The sequence below is a fragment of the Talpa europaea genome (assembly GCF_964194135.1).
Source record: "Talpa europaea genome assembly, chromosome: 9".
Taxonomy (NCBI): Eukaryota; Metazoa; Chordata; class Mammalia; order Eulipotyphla; family Talpidae; genus Talpa; species Talpa europaea.
In genome coordinates this window covers 8606443-8624904 of record NC_140076.1, presented here as the reverse complement: position 1 = coordinate 8624904, position 18462 = coordinate 8606443, and the positions used below count along the sequence as shown (strand labels likewise).

The 18462-nt window shown below is 57.4% G+C and overlaps 1 protein-coding gene across 2 annotated transcripts in view; it reads right to left on the bottom strand.

The window, feature by feature from the left end:
- CROCC (ciliary rootlet coiled-coil, rootletin) overlaps positions 1–18462 on the bottom strand; it is a gene marked incomplete at both ends in the record, with an annotated part of 36569 nt that overhangs the window by 4208 nt on the left and 13899 nt on the right. For both annotated transcript variants that reach the window (XM_084242871.1, XM_084242872.1), the window contains 15 exons: positions 1062–1225; positions 1506–1626; positions 1731–1900; positions 6567–6939; positions 8058–8225; positions 10728–10887; positions 11368–11606; positions 11956–12099; positions 12387–12521; positions 13225–13404; positions 14867–15036; positions 16090–16217; positions 16481–16674; positions 17338–17568; positions 17889–18035. In XM_084242871.1, coding sequence (XP_084098997.1) covers positions 1062–1225; positions 1506–1626; positions 1731–1900; positions 6567–6939; positions 8058–8225; positions 10728–10887; positions 11368–11606; positions 11956–12099; positions 12387–12521; positions 13225–13404; positions 14867–15036; positions 16090–16217; positions 16481–16674; positions 17338–17568; positions 17889–18035 — 2724 coding nt within the window. The remainder of the gene's footprint in view (positions 1–1061; positions 1226–1505; positions 1627–1730; positions 1901–6566; positions 6940–8057; positions 8226–10727; positions 10888–11367; positions 11607–11955; positions 12100–12386; positions 12522–13224; positions 13405–14866; positions 15037–16089; positions 16218–16480; positions 16675–17337; positions 17569–17888; positions 18036–18462) is intronic.

The following is an 18462-nucleotide window of genomic DNA, read 5'->3' as shown; positions in this document are numbered from 1 at the left end:
CTGGCCCACGGATACCACAACCCCGTGTTCAGAGCCCTAGGGAGAGGATTGTCCAAATGCAGATTCCAGGGCCTCTCCTGCTCACTGCCTTGCTCTCTAGAGTTGGGCCCAGAAGCTGCCATGTGTGAACAGGCAGGAGCCCTGGGCCTTCTAAGGTTTGGGGGGTGATGCTCCTCCCTTCCTCATGTGGGGTTAGACAGTAGAGGAGGCTTGGGGTGGGGGTAGGGCAGAAAAACAGCCTTCGGTCTTTCATTTCCTACTACCATCCCAGAGACAGGGCAGGTTAAGGGGTGTCATTATTAACCCCCCACCCCCAGATCTGGCCCCTCTCCCGCCCTGCTCAAAGCTCCAGTCCTGCCAGGTCTACAGCCGGCAGCCCCACTCTGGCTCCTGCCCAGCTTTGTTCCCGGCCTCTTCCTGCGGCTGGGCCCAAGGCCAGAGCTGGAGCCGCAGACACAACAATCCAGCTCCAGCCCGGCTGGGAGCCAGAGCAGGGGGTGGGCCGTGGGGGCAGCCCAGAGGGCCAGGGGAGGACAGGGGAAGGAGGGAGGGAGGAGGGAGGGGATCTGTGTCTGCGAGAAGGGCTGGAGGCTTCAGGAGTCTGGCCTAACACCAGCACGGCCTGTGCTCTGTGCTCCCTGGACTGAACACATGTGCATACGCAAACACATACACACAACTGTCCCCCAGACACACACGAAAACTCCAGAGCACCACTCATGTGGCTGCGCAGAGATGAAAAAGCACGGCCCCTGTGTTAGCATCTGCACCATCTCCGGGAGACAGGTATTGTCCCCCTCTTCACCCCGTTTACGGAAAATGAGTCTCAGACAAGCCACGAGGCACAGGGAAAAGACTCAAACCCAGGCTTGCTCTTCTACAGCCTAGTGATCTCAGTGTGGAACGAAATGATGGAATCCCAAGGTACTTTTGGAGAAAGCCACAGGCTAGTGCCTACAGTGGGTGCTGGGACCCAGGCCGACAGAAGCACACAGTAGGACTTACAGACACCCACTCAGGCAGGAGAGTTCCTTCTCCCCCAGCCCGCCCGCAGCACCTACCTGGCTGGCTCGGAGCTCACTCTCGGTGGCCTGCATGCTCCGCTCCAGGGCAGCCACCTGGTCCAGCGCCGCCCGGCGCTCCCGCTCGCTGCGTCGCACACCCTCCTCCTGCAGTGCCAGCTCTGCCTGGGCTCCGCTCAGCCGCCCATCCACACTGCGCCGGGCTGTGGGCCCAGCTCCGTCAGCCTGGCCAGGCCCAGCCCTGAGACCCAAACCAGGCCGCAAAATGCCCAGCCAGCACTCCACCCACCACAGGGCCTGCCGCGCTGGGCCCTCGAGGGGCTACAGTGTGGACAAAGGATGGGGTCCACCAGGAGGGTCCCCCAGGGGAGAGGCCAGGACTTGGGTCACAGCGGCCAGATCAGGGACGTAGAAGCTGCTCAGACCAAGGCCCCAGCCGCCCACCTCAGTTGCTAAAAGCAAGCGTGAGCATGCCAGGCTCACCTTCCTCACTCTCGGCCACAGCCTTCTGCAGCTGCCTTGCCCTCGAGGCTGCACTGTCCCTCTCGGCCTCCATCTCAGCCAGCTGGCGACTCAGAGTACTTGTCTGGACTCGAAGCTCATCCTGTAGCCCCAACATGGCGGGGAGGGTAGGGGAAAAGACCCTGCTCTGACAACCTGCAGCCCTCGGCCACCTCATCCCCACCCAGCCACTCACACCCGCCTCACCCGTTCTCTCTGGGCGCTCCGCAGCTCCTGCAGGAAGTCCCGGAGGGCCCCCCGCACCACCTCTGGGTCCAGGTCTGGAGGTGCCGGGGAGGTGGCAGGTCCTGGGGAGGAGGGCTCGGACACAGGGCTGCGCTCCAAGGGGCTGGGACTGCCGAGCACTTCTCTGCTTCCTAAAGGACGAGGGAGCTCAGGGACGTGGGGGCCACTGGCCTCTGTGGCCCGGCTGGCATGGGCAGGCTCCTCAAACACCTCTCTCGTCCCTGCTGTACCTGGCCGCCCATGTGAGCGCCCACAGCACACAGCTTAACCATCACAAGCCCCCCAGCCCTCAGTCACGCCCTTGCCTGGTGTGGCTCAGAAGCCCTGTTCCTCCCTGGAACTGGTCACTCCACATCACCCTCAACTCCCATGTTCCAGGCTTTCACTGGTTCACTTTTCTCCCAGCGGCTTTCTTTACCTGACCTAGGGCTAAATGTAAAGCTCGGGCCTCCCCGGTGGCGCAGCGGTTGAGCGCTGGGTTGCGAAGCTGCCCGCAGCCTCTGCAGCGCCAGTTCGATCCCCAGCTGCTCCCCGGCCACCGGAGGAGGGTCCCACATGGCGCACAGACCTCTCCTGCCACCCGCTGCTCCCCTCAGCAGTGTACTTCGGTCCTTCTGCCTGCTCTGCTCCCCGCTCTGGCTCTGGTGAATTCTCTCACCCTCCCGCGCTTCTGACTGTACCCAGTGCTTGTATAAATAAATAAATCTTAAAAAAATAAATAAATAAATGTAAAGCTCACTCCCCAGAGGCCTCTGACCCTGGGCTACACTGAGGTGGACTTATCCGTCCCTCAGGGGTCTCTGATGTCTGCTCCCTGCCCAAGTGCCAGGAGGGCTTCGTCCCCAGGGCCCAGTCCCAGGACACCCCATCATGTCACTATCTCCATTCTGAGCGCTCACTGTGTGCTGGGAACTGGACCGACGCTTTCCACATCTCCTCAGAGGCCCCCATGATAATTCCTTAAGAGCGAGGGAATTACCCTCAGAGGCTGGGCTGGCTTAACGATTTGCTTGGTCTCCAAGCTGGGAAGTTTCAGGGCTGGAATGTGAACCCAATTAGCCGGATTTCTTGGCAGATAACCTTGAACTCAGCTAGGAAGACCCACGATGGGAGGAGTTGGGGTTGGGGGTGGAGAGAGGGCAGACAGGACGACACCTAGAGGTCAACACTGGAACTGCAGGGGGCCAGCCTGCTGCAAGCCCCGTCCCGCCTCTGCCAGTGACACCTAAACTGGCCTGAGCTCTGGTCCCCAGAACAGGATTGTAGGGTATGGAAAAGGTATCAGGCTTTTCTGCCCTCCCGCCATTAGGATAGATGAGGGAACCCTGTGGTCCTGAATGCATGCCTGATGGCGGGCACCTGGAGTGGGTACACCTGGGCTGAGAGACTGAGTTTATAAGGGCGGCGTCACGGGGACGCCAGCAGAAGCCAAGAATGAACGGAAGCGGAGAAAAGAAGAGCAGCAGAGAGAAGGCCAGAGAGCCCAGATAGAGTGAGGATTTACTGGGAGATGGGAGGCCTGCCAGCCTCCCGGCCCCCCAGGACCCCTGCCTGCCATATGCCTGGTAAAAGACCTGCAAAAGCCACTGAGGACTCTGACTCCTCCTTTACCCGGTCTGCTGGATCAGAAAACCTGCACTGTAGCCATTCCTGCCCTTACAAGGATCTCTACCCACTGCCCGGGGCCTCCAGTCCCTGGAGGGAAAGCCAGCACCCTCAGAGTGGCCGTCAAGCACTACCTGAGCAGGCCCCTTGTCCCCACGTCACCTCCCATGCCTCTCCACCTTGCTTCATCTTGGTCAGGACCTGCCCCCAGATCCTCTTTTCCCAGCTGCTCCCTCCACCATCTCATTCTCCCCTAATTTATTACCCCCTCCTCAGGGACGATCTCGCCAACTCCCACACAAATATCCCTAGCCTCCACCCCTGCCTTACCTTCACTTTTTTTTTTATTGTGATAAAACATGTAAAACATAAAACAGACCTCTCTAACACCTTCAAGTGCACAGTTCAGGGGCACTGATGGCAGCCTCGCTGTTATGGGCTATCACTACCATCTGCTTCTCGAGATTTTCCATCACCGCCCGATATAGGTCGATCTTTTCCATCACCTCCAATGTAGGCCAGCTTGGCTCTCAAAATTCACACGGTGACATCCTAATGCCTGGTATCTCAGAATACAGCCTTATCTGGAAACAGGGTCCCCACAGAAGCAGGTGGTTAAGAGGCCACCCTGGAGCAGGGCCCGTCTCCAACATGACTGGGTCCCAGGAAGAGGGGAGATTTGGACACAGCCGTGTGAAGACTGGAGTTATGCTGCCATCAGCCAAAGAGCCACCAGAAGCTGGGAGAGAGCCTGGAACAGCCTTGCCCGGCGCCTTCAGGGGAAGCAAGATCCTGTCGACACCTCAATCTCTCTGGGAGGCCTCCACAATCATGAGATATAAATTTCTGTTGTCTAAACAACTCGGTGGTATTTCCTTACAGCAGCCTAGCAAACTACTACAACTCAAACAGAAACTCTTAACTATGAAGTAGTAGGTCCCATCCCAGACCGGGGTCACTTCTAATCTGCATTCTGTCTCTGAGTTTGTCAATTCTAGATATTTCCTAAGTGGACTCAGACTCTATTTGTCCTTTCGTGATGAGTTATTTCACTTCATGTAATGTTGTCTTATTGTGGGATCCCCGGCCCTCCTTGTTCTCGGGGCTATTGTCTTGATACCCAGAGTTCCTGCTGGTCAGCTAGGCATACTCAGGCAGGAGGCCTCTCACCAAAGACAAAAGCCCCGGTCTGAGGAACATACCGGGAAGCCGGTAGCTGCTGAAAACAGCTGGCAGATATTATGGCCAGATTAGCAGGATCAGCTGAAGCTCCTTATTTGTAAGGATTAGCAGAAAGTTAGGTAAGAGTAGAGACTAGAGATAATATGCTTTGATGAGCAGGAACAAGGGAGCCCCCCAGGCAATAGGCCCTGGTCACTCCACCCTAACTCACCTCCCGATAACTGCACCCCCACGCATGCATACTCCCAGCACGTACACTCCATCCACGCTTGTCCCACTTTTGTACATGATTCCGATAAATACGAAATGCCTCCGGATAGGGCTGTGCGTTACTTCCGGTGTAGCCCCTCTAGGCTTCTCATTGCGCCAACCCGCTTGGACTTAAAGTAATCTTTCCCTCACCCCATGCCACTCCCAGCACTGCCACTCTGCCAAGGCGGCAGGCTATGTTTTTCTTTGTAGCATGTATCAGTTTAAAGATGATGGTCTTGGGCCTCCCCGGTGGCGCAGCGGTTGAGCGCTGGGTTGCGAAACTGCGCGTGGCCTCTGCGGCGCCGGTTCAATCCCCGGCTGCTCCCCGGCCACCGGAGGAGGGTCCCACATGGCGCGCAGACCTCTCCTGCCGCCCGCTGCTCCCCTCAGCAGTGTACTTCGGTCCTTCTGCCTGCTCTGCTCCCCGCTCTGGCTCTGGTGAATTCTCTCACCCTCCCTCCCGCGCTTCTGACTGTACCCAGTGCATGTATAAACAAAACAAACAAACAAACCAGCAAACAAATAAATAAAGCATGCCTCTATTAAAAAAAAAAAAAAAAAAAACCCTTTCTAATAAAGATGATGGTCTTTCTTTGGGACCCACACACTACGTTTTGTTCGGCCAGTCATCTCCCCCAGGACACCAGGGTTGCTTCCACATTTACAGTGAATGAAGATTACTAGCACTACCTCTACCACTCCTACTACAACTACTACTTTACATGGGTATAAACTGTTTTGAATCCCAGCTTTCCGTTCTTTGGGGCATATTCCTGGGGGTGGAGCTGCTGGCTTATATGGTAATTCTAAATTTAGCTTTTTGAGGAACTAAACTATTTTCCACAGTGGCTATAGCATTTTACATTCTGCCAGCAAAGTCCCTTGACCTAGCTTTCCCTTAATGTTTCATGCCTAACTACCACCCACGACATTCTATATTTAATTTATATTGTCTACTACTCCCATGCCTAAACTACCAACTCCATAAAGCAGTTTTATCAGTTTTGTTTATGGCACATAGTAGGCACTTAATTAGCACATAGTAGGTGCTTCATTGAGTAACTGAATGAAGAAATGGGATCCTGAGGTTAAACCTGTAGATCTGAAGAGGCCACAGCTCAGTATTCTAGAGTGAATTTTCCCCAGTTCTACCATTGAATGGGTTATTTTCTAGGCCCTATGAATCAGGAAATTGTGGCCCCAAAGGTCATCCTCACTCCCTGGTCTTCCCTGCCTCATTCTCCTGGCTACGGGGCAGGAAAACTGGGAGAATCTCGGGCTGTATAGATCCGCCCGGGAAAGATGTTGGGGTCACATGCCTGATCTGCAGCTGGGGACAGGGGGCTGAGGGGGACAGGGGGCTGGAGCAGAGAGGGCAGGATAGAAGTTCAAAGACTCAGCGGAGTCAGGGGCATTGAGCAGCGCACTCTACTCCACTAAAAGGAAGCGAAGGGAGGGGCGCGGAACCATGTACATCAAGCTGCGTCAATTAAAAAACAGTACTAAATACAAATAAATAAAAGCAAGATCAAGGAGAAGCCTCGGCGGGGGGCGGGGCCGAGGCCTCAAGAGGGGCGTGGTCCGTGAGGGGCGTGGCCCGGCGAGGGGCGGGTCTCTTTGATGGGCGGGACTAGGCCAAGGGGCGGGGCCTTCGGCTGCTCATCAAAGGCGGGGCGTGGCCAGGCGCCGGGCGCGCTCTCCGCCGAGCCGAGCCCAGGGCGCCCCCCGCGCCTCCCTCCCCGGGGCCGCCGGGCTCACCTCCGGAGGGCGCGCCGCGCGCGGGGGATCCGGGCGCGGGCAGCGGCCCTGGGCTGGGCGTGCGGCCGAGACCCAGGCCCCGGCGCAGGGCGGAGCGCAGGCCGCCCAGCTGGGCCTCGGCCGCGCGCCGCTGCGCCTCCACGCGGGCCAGCTCCGCCTCCAGGCCGTGCGCCCGGCCCTCGGCCGCGCTCAGCCGCACGCCCAGCTCCGCAGCCTCGGCCCGCGCCGCCTCCAGCTTCAGCTCCAGGCTGTGGGTCTGGTCCAGCTGCTGCTTCTCGGCGCCGCGCGCCTCCTCCAGGGACCCCAGGAGGCCTCGCTCGCGGGTCCTGAACTCGCTCTCCTGCTCCTGCAGCTTCCTCTGGGCTCCCTGGAGCTGGTGGGGGGCGTGGGTGGGGGAAAGGGGAGCCCCGAGATGCAGTCAGCCCCCGGCCCCGCAAACCAGGCACGCCTCCTCCCTGGCCCAGTGTGGAGTCCACTGGCCCAAATGTGGGGCCCACCCAAGCAGGAGAGGCAGGAACATCCAGGGGTGCGGGAGGAGGCTGTTTTTAATCCCTTCCTTCTGTGTATATGCCTTGCAATACATCGTGTGTTAATAATGAACTAACAGCTAACACAGAGAGGACCTGTCAGTGCCAGGCACTAAGTACTTTCCAAAAAATATCAACTCTCCTTACCACTGGGAATCATCTCCATTTTACAAATGAGGAAGCCGAGGCTCAGAGCAGTTAAGCAACCTAAGGGAAGGCCACACAGCTGAGAGCTAGGATTCAAAGTCAGACACTGGCTCCTGAGGCTGTTCTCTTCAACATTTGGCCACACTGCCTCTTGGTACACATGATTATCAAGGGATCACATGATAGGGGCTTGTAACAAGAATGATTTACCGAGGGAGTGTAGCTTCCTCTCTCACACAGCTCTTTGGTTTAGCGTCAGCATCCTCATACACATCCCTTTCACTGGAAACCACCACCTATCGAGCAACAGGACCTGCACACATCCCCTATCCCATGAGTGCTCTGAAGCACAGAGAGGTTAAGTAACTTCATCAAGGTCACACAGTAGAGCCAACGCCATGAAATGGTACGAGAAAGCAAGGTGGAAAGTAGGCATTGGAGTCAGAAAGACCTACATGGCTGTGTGACCTTGGGTGGATACCTTGCCCTCTCTGAGCTTCAGTGTGTGCCTAATTTTAGTGCCTAAAATGCAGTTAATTGTACCTACGTCATAAGCTGTTGGGAAAATCAGAGTTATATGTACAGATGTCCCCCTACCGCACCCTGCCACAGTTCTTGTAGTTGTTGTTACTGTTATATCTGAGGAAGACTCTCAAGGAGCAGGGGACAGGGAAAAGTCCCAGGAGTGGTTCCTCAGATGAGTCCACCACTGGACGCCCCACCTGTCTCTTGTGGAGGGAGGAGAGAGGCACAGAGTGGCCTGACTGCCCCCTAGCACCCGCCCCCTCCAGACAGCCTGCCCACCCAGCTTTGTTACCTCCTGCCTCGCAGCCTCCAGGCTGGCCTCGCCCTTCAGCAACTTCTGTCGGAGTCCCAGGGCCTCCCGTCGGCTCTCCTTTTCTGTCCGCTCGCCCAGTGCCAGGTGGCCCTGCAGTTCCACCAGCTCCCGGCCCAGCCTGGCATTCTCACTGTCCAGCATCTTCATCTGGGGGAGAGAATGGACACAGAGAGGGCTTGAGACACATTCTTGGTACCTTCAGCCTTCTAGCCCGGGGTGGTGTTTGAATGCCCTCAGGCAGCCTATTCAGTCTGCTCCATACCCTGCCCAGTCTAGGCCTGGCCCAGAGGGCACTCAGGCCCCACTGCTCTAGGGACACCTGCATCAAGCACCACCCAAACCCTCTGGGCTCCTGCCCCGGACAACTCCGCTGAGGTTAAGCCAGGCCAGGCACCTGGGCACCAAGGACCTCAGTTTACCGCCTAATCCTAACTCTGTCCTGGGGAGGTGGCGGGGGGGAGGGGGCGCAAGGGCTGAACCCCAAGTAAACCAGAAGCTCTGCGAGGGCAAGAACCACACTCCCTAGGTTGCCTTGCACCCCCACCTCCCCCATGATGAGTCACTTGTACGGAGTGCTTACCCTGCATCCTGCCCTGTTCTTAGTACTTCACTCATATTCACTCATTTCCTCTGCACACAATTCTAAATGGGGTAAGGATTCATAGCATCTCTACTTAATAGACGAGAACACTGAAGCTCAGAGAGGTAAAGTGACTTGTCCAAAGTCACACAGCCCACAAGCAGCTGACTGAGAGTTGATCTCAGACAAGTGGAACCTAACAGTGTGTTCTAAGCCCCTATTTATAGCGATGGGAACACGAGACTATGCCAGAGCATCCAGAGCACCCGGGATGAACCTGGCACACACGTGAGTACCTCTCAGGGACTCCTGTGATTCCCCAAGACGTCAACCCATCAGGACGGGGCCTGGGTCACGGGGCCCGAGGTGGGAGGTAGAGAGGATCTGCTATTCAGGCTGAGATAATTCTGGGTGAAGCAGAACCTGGGAGCCAAATGGGGCTGTTTCTTGCTCTTCAGGGCTTCCGGAATGGGAAAGCCAGAGGCCAGGGTCCGGGACAGTGCCTCGATTCCAGCAGAAACTTAGGAAACGCTTGCAGTTGTGGAGTTTGGGAAATCATCTAGTTCAGGGGTGGCAAATTAGTGCCCACAGGTCAATTTCTGTTTGTTTCTATAAGACTTGGCGCTAAGGATGACTTCTACTCTTTTTTTTTTTTTTTTTGCTTTTTTAAAAATTATTTTTAAAGCTCCCTCTCTTCCCCCTTCTTAGCCTCAAAAGCCTCATTTCATTTATTAGTGTCCACTGAGGGCTTTTGGAAGGCAGACGACCACAGGCAGTGCCTCATTTGGATACCTCTGGACCGTTGGGAGCCTGACTACCTACAAATGGTCCTTGAGAACTTGTTTGGAGGTCCAGCAGGGGAGCTCAGCTGCTGGCAAACCCTTGACAAGAGAACAGTTTTTTATCTGAGGACGGCTATGCTCTTCGACGGAGCACACAGCTTCAAGAGGGAAGCCCATAGAGTGCTGAGGGCAGAGGGGGCATTTGCCTAACCAGCCAGATCTGCCAAACCCACCCTGATAATCAGTGGGGGGCCAGATGTCACAGCCAGATCGCCCACACAGGCCCCTCGTATTTATAAGCATTTTGCTTTGTTAAATCATCAACTACGTAAATGCTGAAAATCTGTCTGTCACACTGACTTGCTCTACTATACATAATTCCCTCCAATGCCTTCCAATTCGCTGTAAATTTTTTATGGCTGAATAGTATTCCATTGTGTAGCATGCCACTCCTTCTTGATCCAGTCCTCTATCGGTGGGCACTTAGGTTGTTTCCCTTTCCCAGCCGTTGTAGATAACGCCGCCATAAACACTGTAAAATATATGGTTTTTCAAGTTGATGGTCTCATGTTCTTTGGCTAGATGCCCAAGCGTGGGATTGCTAGGTCATACGGTAGTCTCATTTTTAGCTTTTTAAGATAAGTTCAAACTGCTTTCCAAAATGGCTGCACCGTTTCACATTCCTACGAACAGTGTAATGGGGGTCCTTCTCCTCCACATCTTCTCCAGCACGTGTTGTGGGCTTTTTACATTTTTAAAGAGTTGAAAATGGTTCATTTTTAAATGGTTGACAGAAAGTCAAAGGAACTCTGTTTCTTAACACATAAAAATGATATAAAAATCTAGTTTCCGTGTCCATTAGCCAAGTTGTCATGGAACGCCCCCTCAATTACAGAGGACAGCTTTCCTGTCGCGACGCCAGAGTTGGGTAGCTGCAACAGAGGCTGCAGAGCCCAGAAAGCTGCAATATTTACTCTTGGGCTTTTTCCCAAAAAGGCTTGGCAGCTCCTAATTTAGTTCAACCTTTTGTTCAGAATTTTAAAAACTGGACAAGCACTCCAGACCTTCTCCTTGGAGAACAGTGAATGTGGATGCACACAAACACACACACACTTTTGTACATAGTTTCAGGGGTTCAAGGACTCCCCAAAGCTCATCGATTAATATCGAAGCTAACTAAGAGTTAGCTTCTTATAGTTCCTGCCCCTGGTTTTACATGGTCGGGGGTGCTACTGGTCCAGGGGCCTGCAGCCCCGCGCGGGGAGGGTGCAGGGCTGGGGAGAGTACCTGTCTCCGGAGCTCCTGCAGCTCCCTCCGAGCCTCCAGCCGTGAACGCTCGACCTCCTGCAGCCCTGTCCGTAGCTCCCCAGCCTCCTTGCCCACGGCCACCCGGGCCTCCTCGAGGAGTGCCAGCTTCTGCTCCTTGTCTTCATTGGCAAGCTTCAGGCTGGAGGGGGTGGGGGCATTAGGTGGAGAGCAGAGTTCAGAGGGAGACCCAAGTCCTGGGCGGAGTACAGTGTGCGGCGCTACACCCCTTCCCTGAATTCCTGGCACACATCTGGCCAGTGCTTGGCCTGGTGTTACTCCAAGGGCTGCCTGGCCATGTGGCCCCTCTGAGCTGAGCCACCAGGCCTAGATGGGGCCCTCAGCTCAGAGAGGTGGAGAGTAGTAGGGGTGGGCGTGGGGAGATCATGTGCATTAGTTTGCAGAGTGATGGCAAGATTGGGGGTACAGGGTCTGCACCCAGCCTGGCCCACTGCCCCCTCACCTAAAATGACCCAAGTGCCAGGCTGTGGTTTAAAGACAGAAACTCCCCAAATGTGTGATGTCCCCAGGATCTTGGCAGTTAAGTCAGATTCCAGGGCTAACATTTATTGGGAAGGGCAGGGCCTGGTGAAGGACAGAGACGGCCCCCAAATCACCCCACCTGATGCGCTCGCTCTCAGCCTTCTTCACGGCAGCCCGCAGCTCCTCATTGGACCTCCGCAGGGCCTCACGCTCCTTGGCGCCCTCACCCAGGCTGCGCCTCAGCTCGGCAGCCTCCTGCCTCTGGGCCTCCCGGCTGTCCTGGCCCTCACGCACCTTGCGCTGGGCCTCCAGCAGCTCCCGCCGCAGCGTATCTCGGGCATCCTCCAGCAGGCGCTGCTGCGTCCGGAGCTCCTCTGCCTGTGTGGACAGGTGGGATGGCCCCACTCAAGCCGGCCTTGGCGGAAACCAGCCCTTCCCCACAGCTCTGGCAACAGGGTACAGCCGCCAGCCTGGCGCAGTGACTCACACTGAGGGTGTGAGCATGCTGGGGTCTGTGGGGCAACAGCCTGAACTAATCATCAGTCAGAATCATCCCCTGGAGGTCCCCAAGAGGGCAGAACCCCTGCCCAGCCCCCTTTGAGTGCCCTGAGTCCCACATGGGTTTAAGAAATCCTTGCTGCCTCCTTTCTAAGCTGGCTGTTCTCACGTCCTCCAGTGCAGGGACAAATCTTACACTCTCCTGAGTGGAGACCAGGGAGCATCTCACCTCACGGAGGCAGGACTCCCGTTGCCTGGCCAGGTCTCGGACCTGCTCCTGCAGCCTCTTCACCTCCTGGGCATGAGCCGCAGCAGCCTCCTCAAGCTGGGCCCGCAGGTCCCGCAGCTCAGATGTCAGGGCATTCACGGTGCTCTGGGGCAGAGAGACTCCTTAGGCCTGCCTGCCAGGCCCTGGCCCTGCTGCTCCCAACTGGGTTGGCTGAATGGTCCACTCCACCGCCCCTTCCTGCTGGCACATCTGACCCTCGGCTGCCCACGCATTTGGTGATTCTGTCAGAGTTGGGCCCAGCTGCGCCACCACCTCAGATGGGGACTCCCAGGGAAGCGTGAACTACCCAGCAGCCTAGAGGCTTCTCCAGGGCACAGCCAGCCCTCGCCCTAGAGAGGAGCTCCCCCAGGCAAGGCTGAGGCCCACCCTACCCGGTCCTGCTCCTGGCGGTTCTGAGCGTCTCGCTTCTGCCTCTCCATCTCCAGGGAGACGGCGGCCAGGCTGTGCCGCGTGCCCATCAGCTTCTCTGACAGCGCCGTCTTCTCCGACTCCTTCAGGGACAGGGCCTGGGCAGAGCAGGAGCCAGGGGCCTGGGGCGTTGGCTGGTTCTGAGGGCATGCTGGGGTCTTTCTTTCACCCCCACCCTGGGAAATGTGCCCACTGGGGGTGTGACTGGTCCACCACAGGTAGACCCTGGGCTCATCCCCTCCCTCTGCAGCCTCCAAAAAGGACCCGACATGGATACAGCTCGCCGATCTCACTGAGCGCCCCGGCAGCCCTGCAGCAGCCGCCCTCAGCATTCCATTTGACAGGCAGGGAGACTGAGGCTCAGAGAGGTAAGCGACTTGCCCACGTTGCCACAGCTGGTAAGGAGGGGAGACTGGGCAGTCTGCCCTTCTCAGTACACAGTGGGAAAGCCAGGAGCTGATTGTTTTTGCAGAGGGCCTCGTGAGGACTGCTCAGAGGCAGTCAGGGGAACCCCATGCCCAGCCTGGGGAAGGACGGGAGGAGAGGAGAGTTGGGAGAATGTGGTCGGCTCTCCTGAAGTGCATGGGGTCACAAGGTAGCTGTCCCCCAGCCAGCTCCCACTGTGTGCCAGGCTGGGGCTCCCTGAATGTGGGTCTCAGTGACACTTCACAGACACCCCATAACTCTCCCATCCTGCAGTGAGGAAACTGTGGTCCAGACAGGGACATCTAGGTCTCAGCTACGGAGGGTTGAACAGGACAAGCCTAGAAAAGGGCTCAGGCCGCACCAGCGCTCACAAACCTGCTGCTTTTCACTCTCAGCCAGCAGGAGGCCCTCGTCCCGCTCCTGCTGCAGGGCAGCGATCTCCTCGCTCAGCTCCTCCTTCTCGGCCTCCAGGCGGGCCAGCAGCTCCTCCCGCTCTCGCTGCAGCTGGCTCTGCAGCTGGGCTCGCTCTACCTCCAGCTCCCGCCAGGCCACCTCCTAGGGGTCAGGCCCGGGTATGTGTGACCCAGTGGGCCCAGGAAGCCCCTCACCAACCCCAGGGCAACAAGAACCACATGTGCTCCAGACCCCGAGAGCAGGCCAGGTGGCTGGGGCACCACAAACAAGGTGGAGTGGATGAGAGGGCGGTGGGGGGCACACCAGGGCTGGGCTGTGAGCCCGGAGCAGCGGCCACCTGGCCTGGGGGTCAGAGGCGCACCAGTCAGTCAGGTAAAGAGAGAAAAGAAAGTGAAGCCAGGCTAAGAGCGGAGCCTGGAGGAAAGAGGAAGCATGACGTCCAGGGAACCACTGCATTTAGGGTCACCGGAGCCTGGAATATGATTGGGATATAATGAGTGATATGGTCAGGCCAGACGAGGCCCTGTGGGCTGTGGAGAGGGGTGGGCCTGACTTAGGGCAATGGAGAGCAATTTTGAATTGTCTAAAAGCTTGGAAAGCAAAACTAGGATTGGGTGTTGGAGTCGAGGGGACAAGGACCAGCCATGAGGAATGACTTGGGGCGGGGGGCAGGGCGGGGGGGGGCTGGACAGGCAGAGTAGCTAAAGGAAGGAGCACAAATTTGATGGCATTAAGAGAGGCCAAGTCAGGCAGTGCCGGGAGAGAAAGGCAGGGCAAAGGAGTCCCTGGGGACTGAGTAGGTGAGTAGAACCCACAGGCAAAGAAGGGTCCACTTGGGACAGTGCCTGGCCCCAGCAGGTCTCTAGAAACTGTGGGACACGCCAGATGCTTCAGTGCCACCTGCTGGAGAAGAGTGTGAACGGCCATTGTGCAGCCACTGAACGTCCTTTGGAGGCAGCAGGATTCAGGATGGGTGACTCAGGTCCCTGGGCTGAGGCCCACTCTAGAGTCCCCAGTAAGATAATATCTAGCATCTGTGGAGCACCAACTAAGTGCCAGTCACTCTGCTCTACTCCTTACAGGAGTTTTCTCACCTCATCCTCACGATACCTTATATCTATCAATATCTCCATTGTTTCAGATGGGGAAATGAAGGCACAGAAACCTCAGGTAACATAACCAGTATGTGACCAAGATTAGTTGTAAACCCAGGCACTATAACTTCAGGGTCATTGCTCTTGGACACCTCTGCTCTGTCTTCTAGTGTTTAGGTCCCAGTGATCCTTCATATGCAAATAGCACTTTTTAGCCAATGAAAGTGCTTTCCTAATATACATCCCATTATTATTTCCAAAATGTGGTAGTGGATCCCTCCCCATATCAGGATCACCAGGGCTGATCACCAGGATCACTTGGGGTTTAGGAATCTGTATCTTTGATAAAATATCCCCACTGGTTCCTTCCAGCTTCCCCCAGAGCCTCTAGAACAGAGACAAAGTTCTAGTTCACAGACGTGAAGACTGAGGCAGAAAAAGGTAAGTCATCTGCGGTCACAAAGGACAGTGGCTCAGACTCCCGCCCATCCCAAACCAGCTGCCTGAACCTTCTCACGCTGGAGCCGCTGCAAGTCCTCCTCGTGGGCTGCCCTCTGCTCCCGTAGCGAGGCCTGGGCCTCCCGTTCAGCCTGCACCAACTTCTGGGCCATCAGCTCCTTGTCCAGAGCTGCCTTCTCCTCTGTAGTTGTTATCTGCTGCCGCAGGCCTGCCAGCTCCCCTGCACAGGAGGAGAGGGGGGCTAGGTTAGGACTTTGGGGGTCAGCAGACTCAGGCAAAGAGAGCCAGGTAGTCAAAATCCCAGAGGGGAGAGGGCCCCCCTGGCATTGAGGCTGGGTCCCCTTGGAGAAGCTTCACTCCCTCTCTGTCTGCAGCACAGGCCCACTAGCCCTGTCCCCCTCCCCCCACCTGGAAGGAAATCCAAGGGATGACATGACAGATGAGGAGAGCACCCAATGGGGATGACAGCAAAACTATAACCAGCATTAGTGCTCACTTTGGGCCAGACCTAGAGGTGGAGTGGGATCTACAGATGAGGGGAGGTCTCCTGTCATCACAGCTTCACAACATGCCTAGGTAGCTGATCTCACCCCAATTTAAAGATGAGGTTCAGGGGAGAGAGGTGGCCCCCAGAGGTACACAGCTCCCCAGTCTCCCCTTCAATGACTGATGGCCATGAACATACTTGGAAGACTATTAGCTGGCAGCACTGATGGAGGTAAGCATGGGGAGGGTATACCCCACTTGGGCAACCTCAAAACCTTCTCCTGGGGTAGAAGCCCTCCAGAGACTCTGCCAGCCTTTCTACTCCTGATTCTGTCCGCCCAAGATAGATGTGACAGGAAAATTAATTTATGACCCAGGCAGGTGCTTAGTACATGCTGAGGGAGAAGAATCCCAGGTTTTGGGTGGGGCAAGTTGGGGGAAGAGGGGCTGAAAAAGCAACGGTGGCTCTGCAGAGAACTCAGAACTCCCAGCTCCCAAGAGGATAAACAATAGGCACCGTGGGCTGAGCCAGGCGCTGTGCCAACACCGCTACATGAGCTCCTTGCCTCAGCCTGGCAACAGCCTCAGAAGGTGGGCACAGCCACCGTTAACGGTCAGGGGAGGCAGGGTAGGGGCTCATTCTGGGTAGCCCAGATCCAAACAGCAGCAGGAGGATTCGAACCTGGGTCTTCTACACTCCAAATACAAAGCTCCCAACAGAACTTGACAGTTTAGAGTCTGGACTGGAACCCAGTGCTCCCCACTCCCACCCTTGGTCCCCCCATACCAGTCAGAGTCTCCTTGGCCAGCAGCAGAGCCTGTGCCTCAGCTTCTAGATGCTCCCGACGAGCCTCGAGCTGTACTAGCTGCCGCTGCGCCTCAAACAGGCTGCCCTCCAGGGTTTCCTTCTCCAAGCTGCAGCACACACGATCCTTGAGGCTGGGGACTCAGTCTCCTGGGCCCCAGGAAACTGTGGATCCCAGGGCGTGGCCAGTCGTGGGCTGGGTGCCAGCCTCCCTGCCCTGCAGGGCCACGCTCCCTAGGGAACCTGAGCATAGCTAGGTTGGCAAGTCCGGCTCCTAAGTAACTGGCCTGTGGGCCAACGTGGGGGCATGGCTGGTCCCAGGGTGGCCCCAAGCAGACCCCCCAGAGTGGGCTGGGCAGAGCCAAGGCCTTACCGCATCCGTGTGGCCTCCTCCGACAGAGCCCGGCCTTCACGCTCAGCTGCTGCCAGCTGCACCGCCAGGCCCGCCCGCTCCTTGGCCAGCGCCTCCTTTTCCCGCGCAGACCGCTCCAACGCCTCCACCTGCCGTTGCGTCTCCCGTCGAGCCTGTTCCAGTTCCTGCTCCCGCCCGCTCAGCTGCCGGGAGAGCTGGCCCCCACCCGGACACCGTGAGCACCCCCCCACCCCCCAGCCTGCTCATCATGCAGCACCCCAGCCCTGGACCTCACCCAGCCCTGGTCTGCCACACAAAGACCTGGGTTGGAGCCCAGGTTCTGCCCTGATGTGCTGTGTGTACTTGGGCAAAGCAAAGCCTTCTCTGGGCCTGTAACGCACATGCATGCAAACCTGAGGGTCCTCAGCGTGGGGAGTAATGACGTTTTATGCACCCTAAAACTTACAGAGAAACAGACCAAAGGAGAGCCACTCTGAGGGCTTCAGAGTGGGGACCCAGAGTCCTACTCTCTGCCTTGGGGCCTGGGAACCGTCTGTCCTCCCAGGACAGACACCATCTGGACGCCTGTGGTCCCCTCCAGCTCAGGCTCCAGGGCTAAAACCCCTACCTATTATCCCATCTTTCCTCTTTACCAGGTGCTGATCTGTCAGCTAGAGACCCAGGCGTGCTCTTTGGAGCAACCCCTCGTGATGACAACTCGCAGCCCCATGTTACAGACAAGCAGACAGGCCAGCAGGGTCGGAGAGCTTGCCCAGGGTCCCCAGCCAGCAGAGACCAGGCTAGACTGGAACCCAGAATCAGGCTCCTGAGCCTGTGAGTTACCTGGGCCCCTCCCACACCCCACACCCCACACCCACCTGATCCAGCTGTTCCTGCAGCCGGCAGCGCTCCTGGCGCAGTGCGGGGAGCTGGTGCTCCAGGGCCTCCCGCGCCTGCTCGGCCACCCGCAGGGAGCCCTGCAGGCCCTGCTGCTCCACCTCCTGCTCCAGCCTCAGCTCCTCCAGCCGCACCTGCTCCTCCCGCGCCAAGGTAGCCGCCTGCTCCACCTGCCGCTGCCGGCCCAGCAGGGCTGCCCTTTCCTCCTCCAGCTGTGGGGGCGCGGGGCTGGGGGTGAGTGAGAGCAGCCCGGCCCTGCACCCACCCATCGCCACCAGCCCAGGGGAGGCTCCCTGGGGGGGTAGTGGGAAGTGGGGAGAAGGGAAGCCATCTCTTCTCTGCGACCACGAGAGAGAAGACAGAGTCAGGGAGAGAACGAGAGACAGAAAGAGAGCCAGGCACCAAGGCGGGCAAGGACAGGGACAGAGGGGTTCAGGGCGTGGGGCGTGTGGATCGAGACTGGCTGGACACTTCAGTGAAGTCTCTGAGTGGGGAGGATGGGTCAGAGCGGCAGGTGGCCGCTGGCACATACCTGGGCCACCAGGCGGTTCAGGCTCAGCTTGTCCTGGGCGAGGCTCTCGTTGAGGGCACCCAACTTGGACAAGGAGTCCCGCAGAGAGGCCTCCTCTGCCCTCAGCTTGGTCGTTGAGAGCTCCAGTTCGACGCGGCCGGCCTCAGCCTGCAGGGTTGGAACCGGGGAGCCAGAGACGTAGGGCAGGAGACACAGAGACAGAAAAAGATGTGTGGTGAGAAGACAGGAGAGATGGGGCCAGGGCCGGAGGGTAGGAAGGTGGGAAGCAGGGAGACAGGCCCCTCAGAGGAGGGGGGGACACAGAGACACAACATGAGAGAGAAAGTAACCGCTGTGGCGAGCCTGCTGCCTGTGAAACTGTTTACAAGGCACACGCCGCAGATTCACGCGAGAGCAGCCCTCATCTCGCTGGCTCATGCTGAAGGGCAGGCCAGAGGACAGGGGTCCCCCAGAACAGGGTCTAGGGCTGGTATCACTCAGGACCCAGACTACGGGAGTGGGGTAGAGCCCCACCAAGGACTGTCTCCCAACTTTAGAGACGCCAGCCTGATCCCAGAGCTGGGATTGCATGACC